Source organism: Sesamum indicum, linkage group LG10 (assembly GCF_000512975.1).
Source record: "Sesamum indicum cultivar Zhongzhi No. 13 linkage group LG10, S_indicum_v1.0, whole genome shotgun sequence".
In the NCBI taxonomy this organism is placed as follows: Eukaryota; Viridiplantae; Streptophyta; class Magnoliopsida; order Lamiales; family Pedaliaceae; genus Sesamum; species Sesamum indicum.
Genome location: NC_026154.1, coordinates 7,333,296 through 7,344,175, shown reverse-complemented (window position 1 = coordinate 7,344,175; position 10,880 = coordinate 7,333,296). Strand labels below are relative to the sequence as shown.

The following is a 10,880-nucleotide window of genomic DNA, read 5'->3' as shown; positions in this document are numbered from 1 at the left end:
GGGGGGGGGGGGGGGCACTAACAACATTCCCACTATTTACACAGTATTGTTTGTCTAAACATTTAGACCAAAAATCAACGAATTTAATAAGAACAAACATGCCGAAAACTCTTCTATTAAGAAAGGTCAAAGGAGTATTCTGTTGTTGATGACGGCACGTTATAGTTAATAATGACAGGGCCAATGGTAAACTGGGTGTAGATCATGTACCTAATTAAATCACTAGCTCGTTCCATTTGCTATGTTCGCAGTTGCCACCTGGGACTGTCATATTTTCCAAGGGTTTGGCTGTTTGCCCAGTTGAAATTGCAACTTGCAGTTAGAAGAGGCTGCTTGATTTGTCTAACTCCTGGTCTCTTGTGATGGTTTGTTTTGCCTAGGACGTGCTGCTTTTGTTTCAGTGTGTTCTCTTTGAGTAATAGCAATTAAGTTTCCTGATCCTACCTTGAAGCATAATTTTGAAAATGGATATCTACTTTTGTTTGTGTTATGTAACCTATAGTGCCGAGTGCCAACTAGATACAGTGGAGTCTATATGACAGGAAGAAGCCCTAATCTTGAAATAAGAGCACGCCCTTCACCAATTTACAGTATATAGAGATGCCTATGACCTATTTCAAACCTTATAATTCCTATATCCTCGTAATGCTGGCATTCATACAATTATGTTTCTACTTATTGAGACCTTTAAATGATAGAAATTATTCAGAATGCCGACTTGTTGCTGTATCTGGAAACATGCACCTGCAGAAAATGGAAGCAGACTTCCTTCTTTAAACAGGAAGTGTTGAGTCCAAACACTGTCTTAGACTTACCTGCATCTGAAATATGTGTTGGGTATATGTGCCGCGAAAGATGTTAAGAAAACATACTTTATGATTAAATTAGAGGTGGGCTGGGGGATATATCGTTTGAAATTGATAAATCAAACTATTGACATATAAGTGTATCTACTCTTGTAGCTAGAGAACTTGTTTGCATGACCATATATGTTACGTTGCAACTTTCTTCTGATTTTCTAAACCAGCAGAGTTCTTTGAAGAACATGGCTAATGTGCTATTGCTTCTTATGCTTACTATAAAACTAGTTCTTGTCTTTGATGTTTTCTTGCTATAAACAACATAAATTCTAGCTTGTTGAGAAATTAATCACTTGAGTTATGCATATTGTATTTGCCTTATTTTCTTATAATATTAAATTTTATTGCTTTTGTTTCCACGACATGGGTGATATATCATTGGACACAATCTTTCTTTTCTTATTTATGTCATGGGAAACAATCTTTCTTTTCTTAGTCAAAGAAGAGAGAACCATTTCTTTTTTAGCTAGTAAATCTTGAAAACTTCTGGTTTTGCTTGCTCTGTCCTGATTATGATGTGGGTCAAATGTTTTCCAACAATGGACCTGGAGTTTGATCTTTTCTTTTCACCGTATGTTCCCATTGTTTTGGCTTTTCTTTAACATTTTCAGGAAGATTTATAAGGCATGCATGTTTTCAGAGAATAACTGGCTCAGTATTTGGCGTCCTGTTATTTAAACATGAGCAGTTTAGTTTTGTGACAGAACGGTCATGGAATGAGTTCATTTAATGAAAGCAAGTTGTGATTAATTTGAAAGAGAAAGATGGGTGTAAGTTTGACATTTGAGGTATATTCACTGAATAAGTTTGAAAAGATTGCATTTCCTGGTTGCACTTTGTGTTTATAGAAATCTTCTATCTATATAGAAATCCTTAAGAAAATGAGGATTCTCCGGACATTCCTCAATAAAGATCTGCAGTTTGAGAAAAGGGCTACAATGTTCTACTTGAGGTTTGGAAGGGAGTGTAATACCCAATAGCCTCAGTCGCTGGTCTGTGTATTATTACTTGATTTACACTGCTAAAATATAGATTGGTGCTTTAGCAAACTTCTACTGCTGAGGCATAAATCTTTGTTTTCTGACTGTCTTGGATTTTCTTCTGCAACCTTAGATTGGTCAACCAACTAATTGACAACATTGCAGACATAGCTCTGGGATATAGTTTCTTGGGGAATATTTCCTCTGATATGAACACAGTGATACTGGATCCAGTCTCAGCTGTTTAAGTCATATACTTTGAAGAGCTAAGAATGCTTTTCTCTAATAGTTGAATATTCTGTAGTTTTCCTCAGGTTCGAATAATTCTACCACCATATTCTATTCTGAGAAACTATTAGGCCTCTGCAGGGACTTACAACAATTAAAACACATGGAGTATCACAATTTTTTCTGTTCCAAGAAAATGCACATTTCTGTATACCAAGATTTTGTCGTGTTTTCTGTCACAGAAAAATTGTGTGCTTAAGTCAAGTGGATAGTTCTCTGGCGTATTCTAAGATTCGATGCTGTATTATGCTGCATATTGCTTAAGGTTGCTTGAACATTAGCTTTTAGAATTATTAATTTTTCTATTTTGATTTTCAATCCATGTTGTTGCAAACTACAGTAGTTTTAACTGACCTGGAACTTTCTTTATCTTGATGTATCATCTAAACAATGTAGATATGGAGCAGATATTGCCCGTGGGGTTGCTGAACTTCATGCAGCTGGTGTTGTTTGTATGAATATTAAACCATCCAATCTTCTCCTGGATGAAACTGGTCATGCTGTGGTTTCTGATTATGGGCTTCCGGCAATTCTAAAGAAACCTGATTGCAGAAAAGCTAGAAAGGAGTGTGAATCAGTAAAGATTCATTCATGCATGGATTGCACAATGCTGAGCCCAAATTACACTGCTCCAGAAGCATGGGAACCAGTAAAAAAGTCTCTACACCTTTTCTGGGATGATGCTATTGGCATATCTTCGGAGTCTGACGCCTGGAGCTTTGGTTGTACACTGGTAGAAATGTGCACAGGATCTATCCCGTATGTGAAATTATACTATTCTTTTCTCCTGATTACTTTGTAGTTTTATATCTCTTTTTTTTTTATGAAGTAGAATGAATGTGAGAAACAAGAAACGGTTCTTTTATGCAGGTGGGCTGGCTTAAGTGCTGAAGAAATCTATCAATTTGTTGTGAAGGCTAAACGACAACCTCCTCAGTATGCTAGTGTAGTCGGTGTTGGAATACCTAGGGAATTGTGGAAGATGATTGGTGACTGCCTGCAGTTCAAGGCATCCAAGAGGCCAACTTTTCATTCGATGTTAGCAATATTTCTTCGGCACTTGCAAGAGATTCCTCGGAGCCCTCCAGCAAGCCCTGATAAGTAAGAAGCTAACTCGTGTATTCTCCCTTTTTGAACTAAAAGTTCATATATCCCTGTGTTTTACAAAGTGGCATTATGGCCTTAGGTTATTTTCTGGTTTAAGCAGAAAGAATTGGTTTCATTTGGTTTCTTTGTAGCATCATATTCCTAGATATGAACATTTTTTGGTGTTTATTTATAGAATACCTCCGTTTGTTTTTGTACTTGATTACCTGATTGATCCGTCCATTTTCAGTACTGTTTCCTGTTTAGTATTTGATTACCTGTTTGATGAGTCTATTTTTGCTCTATCTTATAAGCAGTGACTTGCCTATAAGCCCCATAATAAATGGGATTGGGCCCTCTCCATCAGCTGAGCTGGAGTTTCCGCTTGCAAATCCCAACCTTCTACACCGGCTTGTCTCTGAAGGCAATGTTAATGGAGTTCGGTGAGGCCTCATCACCTTAGATATTTATTATGCCACTGGGTATAAACTCTTGTCTTTCAGATTTTACATTTCATTGCCTTGTTCATTCAGAGAGTTGCTTGCGAAGACCACTTCAGGACATGGTCAAAGTTTATTACGCTCACTACTAGAAGCACAAAACTCTGATGGCCAAACTGCCCTACACCTGGCTTGTAGACGGGGAAGTGTTGAACTTGTAGAAGCTATTTTAGAGTGCAAAGAGGCAAATGTTGATGTCCTCGACAAAGACGGCGATCCTCCTCTTGTTTTTGCTCTGGCAGCTGGATCACCTGAATGTGTCCGTGCACTCATTAAACGTAATGCTAATGTCAGGTCCAGGTTAAGGGAAGGCCTTGGTCCATCAGTTGCTCATGTTTGTGCCTACCATGGGCAACCAGATTGCATGCGAGTATGTCCCTGGGCCTTTTATAAGTTTTAAACGATGGACTAAGTATTGAAAACATATTGAAATGTAAAGCAGGATGCCTCAAACTAAGTAACTCCGTTTCTATAACCACTGCATGGATACAGAATATCTTATTTGCATTTATTCCAGTTGAATTTTTGCTTTGATTTTTTACCATATTTATCATTTATTTCTTATTTTTGAATGCCAATAGGAGTTACTACTGGCGGGTGCTGATCCAAATGCAGTTGATGATGAAGGTGAATCTGTGCTTCACAGATCTGTTGCGAAGAAATACACTGACTGTGCAATTGTCATATTGGAAAATGGAGGCAGTAAATCGATGAGTATCCTGAACTCAAAACATTTGACGTAAGTGTCAATACATCGTGCAGTAAGTGAAGAGGATGTTTTTGGTTAATCGTGATTATATTCGGAGAAAGAAATGATCAAGTTGAAAGAAATGGTTTTCTTGTTGCAGCTCAAAAGGAAAAATAGAGGCAACTTACCTTTTAGCTTTATTAGGATATCAGTGAAGGAAACTTTATCATGCCTTTTGTGTTCTTACCTAGGTAACATAATTATCTCAGATGTGCAAAGAACAGAGGTAAAAATTGAGATTTATACTTTAACAACATGCAAATAGTTATCATTTTGCTAATGAATGTTGACCTGCTGAATAGAAGCCAGGCCATGACATTTTGGAAATGAATTGAGGTAATATCCAACGGATCTACAGTATTATGTTGACTGTCACCAGTACTTTCCCATACATACTGATAGCTACCACATTGCAATGTGGATACGACTGTTATATTGTGATTTATAAGACACCAGGCATCTTTTCTCTGTTCTTGTCTGTGTGATTTGTCTCATGGATTGGCACATGCTCTAAGCCTTTTTGCTTGACAGGCCACTGCACTTGTGTATAATGACATGGAATGTAGCTGTTGTCAGAAGATGGGTAGAGCTTGCATCTAAGGAAGATATTGCTGATGCTATAGATATCCAGAGCCCTGTGGGAACAGCTTTGTGCATGGCAGCTGCCTTGAAGAAGGATCATGAACCTGGTAGAACTTGGGTCTTACTGTCAGGCTTGTTTAGTTATTTTGATAATAGGTTTTACATAAGTATGTACCTTTTTTCTTTTTGAATTTAGAATGTACTGTTCTGATGTTGACCTTTCTAATGGTCTATTCACTTAGAGGGTAGAGAACTTGTAAGGATACTGCTAGCCGCCGGAGCAGATCCAAGAGCTCAAGACACTCAACATGCCCAAACTGCTTTGCATACTGCTGCTATGGCTAATGATGTCGAGTTAGTGAGGGTATGCTGATTGACCACTTAATGTGATCCTGGCTTTGCTCTATGTGACTACATTCTAGTATCATTCAAGTGCAATGTCAGAGCTTCAACTGCCAACCTTTTTGATCAGACAAATTGTATAACATAAATATTTTGTTGGAAAATTTCTCTTGTAGATCATATTGGAAGCTGGTGTTGATGTAAACATCAGGAATGTGCAGAATACCATACCCCTCCATGTGGCATTGGCTAGAGGTGCCAAGTCTTGTGTTGGATTGCTTCTATCAGCTGGGGCAAATTGCAACATGCAGGTCTGTTCTTGAATTTTGTCTCATCTGAATATTTGGCAGAGCTAGTCTGTGCGAAGTGTTTACTTCAACATGGGAAAACATATCAACAAAGTCTGAGATGATCCAGTAGAGATATCTGATGGGGATAATAAAATGGCACTTCTGAGCACGTCGATCTTAAGTACATTTTCAGATCCATTGATGGTTGGGTAACAAGCTGTAGATTGCATTTTCGATGATTGCTGATGCAAAAAATTGAACTTTAGCACCTCCAATTATACCCACTCTGCTGTATTCTTCTAAATATATCTATGTTACTAATTTGATGTTCCTGAATTATTTTTGTGAAGATGGTTCCACATACTTTAGGCTGTTGAGAAATTAGATCTGGCTGATTTTTCGTCTAACAAGTTAAAGTAACATAGATTTATTTCATGTTTTGCGCCCCCACTACATGTTGCAATATTGGTTAATCCCCTCCATCTGACTCATGCTGTTTTTGTCTCAATTATCTTCAGGATGATGATGGTGATAATGCTTTTCATATAGCAGCTGACACAGCAAAGATGATACGTGAAAACTTGGAATGGATCCTTATTATGCTTAGATATCCTAATGCTGCAGTTGATGTTAGGAATCACAGGCTAGTTTCTGGAAACTGAATTTATCGCTTATTATCTGATGCTATTAAAACCCATTTTGAGTAGGTTACCTTGTGTTTTTATGTGCAAGCTTCCTAGAAAGAAAATATGCTCCCAGATATGACAGAAAAACATAATGATGCTTTTACAGTGGCAAGACATTACGGGACTTCTTGGAGGCTCTTCCGCGGGAATGGATTTCAGAAGATTTGATGGATGCACTTGTGGAGAAGGGAGTTCATTTGTCTCCTACAGTGTGCGTAAACAACCATAGTATTACTTCTTTGTTTCAGTGTTTATCTCAAAATATCTTTGCTCAACGTCATTGATATGACTAAGGGAGTGTTTTCGGGTGGCTCTTTGGGATCCTTTTTTAGCTATGGATTAAAAAAAAGTTATCTTTTCTGATGCTTGTGAAATCAACTTTTGCTTTTCAAAGTCTAAAAAGCAGCACTGCTCAGCCAAAAACTAGAAGCAAAAATATGGTGTCTCGAGCTGCTTTAACTTTTTTATAAATAAGCCTAGTATGGTTTTCAACATTTTTACCCGACTAAAAAGGAGAACATTTTTAACGTAGAGGATTGAAATAGTTTTCTGCTAATTAAGTTCTTATTAAAAGTTATTCCCACAACCACAATTTAGCTTTTCTATTTCTCACTATTTTCTGCAATCAGTCCCGACTTTTGATTTCTTAAAAATTTTGACGTTCTCTAGAGATTTTCATTCCTCCAAAAGTAGCAGCTCTTGCAAACACTTCCTAAATTGTCTGAGGACTTGCATATGGTCAAACATTGTGCAGATATCAAATCGGTGACTGGGTGAAATATCGAAGAAGTGTCAACGAACCTACTTATGGGTGGCAAGGTGCATCTCATAAGAGTGTTGGGTTTGTGCAAAGTGTCCCAGACAATGATAATCTCATTGTATCATTTTGCTCTGGGGAAGCTCGAGTACTAGCAAATGAAGTCATAAAAGTGATTCCACTTGACAGAGGGCAGCATGTTCAACTTAAGTCTGATGTTGTAGAGCCAAGGTATGAGTTCTCTAACACGGACATAACATAACTATGCTTCGTAGTTCTTGAGTCATAAGCTTTATTACTACCTATTAATTTTATTGACAATATGCTGGGTTTCTGGAACTCATGGGATCTTGCAATTTCTTGTAGTTCTTTATATCATGTCATGGTTCTATGCCTTGTTGTTAATGGTTACTATACTTCTCTTTCTCTGTTTCTTCTCGTTCTACATGAGTGTAGTACCATCACTTGCAATATTTAAATGATTTTGGACTGGATAGTGAATTTAATCTAAATGATTTATTTAATGATTTTTACCTAGTGTTAATTATAAATGTCACAGAAAGAAAGTGACGTATAGTTCTTTGACATTTGACAATGTCTACAAGTCCACAGGGAGATTAATCACCCAGTGTTTGAGAGTATTTATGCGTGTTGAGTTCTGGAAAGAGCATTGCCTGCTTCCAGAAATATGGAATCAAATGCATGGCCATTTTGACTGCCTAGGGCAGAAGATCAAATTCACTTAGGCATGGTCTGTTGATTGGTGATTATTTTACTTTAAAAGTGACTTCAGTTCTAGCATTTCTCTTATGATGTGTTGGGAATAATAAGATCTTGTATGTTACCAGGGAGCATGAAAGAAGTGTGGTCAAGTATTTTTCAGAACATTAAAGTGCTTTTCACAAAATATTACCACTAAGTTGCCCTGGAACTGTTTAGAGTTATTTTATGAAGCAACCCTTTAGTTTGGATTCCCTTTGGGACCTTTGATTGAGAGAAAGTGCAATTCTGGCTGTCTACTATCCTGCACCAGTGAATCTTGCACAACTGGCTTATACTGTATTTGCAACATGGACTCCAGGGAAAATACTGAGGGAAGCATTTTCCTTTGTTTGATTTCAAAGGAAAATGTGCAAAAATGTCTGTTTAAACATGGTCACATGAGAAACTAGTGTAGTTGTTCGCCTTTTGAGTTTCTTCTATTAATTCCTAGACCCAAGGCTTTTCACAGTATTAAAATTTATTCAACTGATTTATAGAATCTTTTCTTAACTATTTTGAGGTTGTTTCTTCGACTTGTTCGGCTAATTATTATGAAATGAAGCACCTAGGACATAGTAAAAACTTATACTGAATGGAGTTATGTAGTACACTTATATAAATGAGCAGAAGATACTTGTTTATGTATTACGGGTTCTGTCGTTAATAGATATTCTCAGTCCCCCTTATATGTGATATGCATACTCTATATTATACTAAAGATAATTTCCAGTATAACAAGAACCTTCAAAATAAGTTCTCTCTATTTGAAATGTAACATCTTAGGTTATATAATTCTACGCATTAATTGAACAGTATAGGTTTAATACTAAGATTCCACATACTCTATCATAATTTCAATAGTAATGCAACAACTAATTTCGTAATATGTCAGTGTGTATTTTTAATTGTATATGAAACATTTGGATCCGAATATAAGACTGGTGCAAAACACTTCACAGTTCACTCGAATATAACAGAGATAGCGAACTGTTTATTACACTCGTATAGTACTCGTGTCTGCTGTCCTAAGGACCTATGGCTGAGTGGCTTCCTATGTGGCTTCTCCTTTTGTTATGGTAGCATAGTTTCCTCGTGGTCTTCATGTCCTATGAGCATGTTTGTCAACGGCGTACCTAAAGGCACAAGCCCATTGCCATTCTTCTGCTGTGATGATGGGCTTTGCGCTGGTGACGACTTGGCGCCTGAGCGCCATTTCGGCTGTTGCCGAGGCACTCACCAGGCGCGCCTTTGCTAGCCCAGGCTGTTTAGGCCTGGGCGCATTTTTTTTTAAAAAAAAACATAAAAAATAAGAGTCCAAAAAACCCTTTGTGTCCTGCATGCTTATTGCTTTCTCCTTTGGGCGATGTTCTCTGCTCTTCTGCCTGAATTGTGAGTAGGTATTTCCTTGGGGTGTCTCTTGCTTGAAATTTTCATTTGACTCTTTTTTCAATCTGTCAAAACCATGGAATTTTTCAGTAATCAGTTTTAGCTCTTTCAGTATCTCCTCGATATCCACATACCATGTGGTAATCCAGTTTCTGCTAATGCAGATTTGGTTGGCGTGGCCAGTCGCGCGACAGCATCGGAACAGTCCTTTGTGTTGATGATGATGGAATCTTGCGTATTGGTTTTCCTGGAGCATCTAGAGGATGGAAAGCAGATCCTGCAGAAATGGAAAGAGTTGAAGAGTTCAAGGTTGGAGATTGGGTTCGTATACGCCCCAACCTGACTACCGCTAAACATGGACTTGGATCTGTCACTCCAGGAAGCATTGGTGTAGTGTGCTGTATTAGACCAGATAATAGTCTATTATTGGAACTAAGCTATCTTCCTGCTCCATGGCATTGTGAACCTGAAGAGGTTGAACATGTGGAGCCCTTTAGGGTAAGGGCATTTAATTGAAATGAATCTGTTGATTTTAATTGAAGGTTTTTGTTCCTAAAGTTTCTATTTCTTCTCCCTCTTGGTCTTTCCTGCAATATTCTTTGTGATCTTTTTCCAGATTGGTGATCGGGTTTGTGTAAAGCGTTCTGTTGCTGAGCCTAGATATGCTTGGGGTGGTGAAACACATCATAGTGTTGGAAGAATTAGTGAGATAGAGAATGATGGCCTTTTGATAATTGAAATTCCCAATCGGCCTATTCCATGGCAGGCTGATCCTTCTGACATGGAAAAGTTAGAAGATTTCAAGGTAATGCCTGTTTAAGTTAACGTTCTGCTTTAAGATGTGAATGTACTTGACGGCTGTGTTCAATGTCTAATCATACTATAAATTGCACAGGTAGGGGATTGGGTTAGAGTAAAAGCTTCTGTTCCCTCCCCAAAGTATGGTTGGGAGGACGTTACAAGAAACAGTGTAGGTATCATCCACAGTTTGGAGGAGGACGGCGACATGGGAATTGCATTTTGCTTCCGGAGCAAACTTTTCTGCTGTTCGGTGACAGATGTTGAGAAAGTTCCTCCTTTTGAATTGGGACAAGAGATTCATGTGATTCCATCTGTTACTCAGCCTCGGCTTGGATGGTCAAATGAGACACCAGCTACTGTTGGAAAAATTGTGAGGATAGACATGGATGGTGCTTTAAATGTAAGCTTTTTCTCCTTTTGACTATATGTTAAATTGGGTCGAAGATTGTATCCAATGCTAAATTGTGGTGGAATAAGTCAACCAAAGAGAATTTCTCCTGAAACCCATTCTCCCATGTCACTTTACCTTTTGGTGGTGCCTTCTGGACAGCAAAAGATTACATATGAAGTAAAACTTTATTGAATAGGAAGAAGGATTTATTCAGAACAGACTCCTCTGTCCATTTATTTTGTATGTGTATCAAGAGTTCTGCCTTCTGATTTTGTAATTTCAAAATTATTCATTTACAGGTCAAAGTTGCTGGAAGACATAGTTTATGGAAAGTTTCTCCTGGGGATGCAGAAAGGCTTCCAGGTTTTGAAGTAGGTGATTGGGTGCGTTCAAAACCTAGCCTGGGTGCCAGACCAAGTTA

The 10,880-nt window shown here is 38.0% G+C and overlaps 1 protein-coding gene across 1 annotated transcript in view; it reads left to right on the top strand.

Annotated features, from left to right (window-relative positions):
- The window catches only part of LOC105172188 (E3 ubiquitin-protein ligase KEG), a gene marked incomplete in the record, with an annotated part of 15,709 nt that overhangs the window by 3,260 nt on the left and 1,569 nt on the right, over positions 1 to 10,880 (top strand). Inside the window, 15 exon segments of the mRNA XM_011093550.2 lie at positions 2,525 to 2,887; positions 2,999 to 3,229; positions 3,532 to 3,657; positions 3,748 to 4,084; positions 4,296 to 4,453; positions 4,994 to 5,151; positions 5,287 to 5,408; positions 5,563 to 5,697; positions 6,195 to 6,319; positions 6,469 to 6,573; positions 7,117 to 7,350; positions 9,432 to 9,765; positions 9,884 to 10,072; positions 10,163 to 10,468; positions 10,759 to 10,880. Of these exon segments, the coding sequence (XP_011091852.1) occupies positions 2,525 to 2,887; positions 2,999 to 3,229; positions 3,532 to 3,657; positions 3,748 to 4,084; positions 4,296 to 4,453; positions 4,994 to 5,151; positions 5,287 to 5,408; positions 5,563 to 5,697; positions 6,195 to 6,319; positions 6,469 to 6,573; positions 7,117 to 7,350; positions 9,432 to 9,765; positions 9,884 to 10,072; positions 10,163 to 10,468; positions 10,759 to 10,880 (3,045 nt within the window).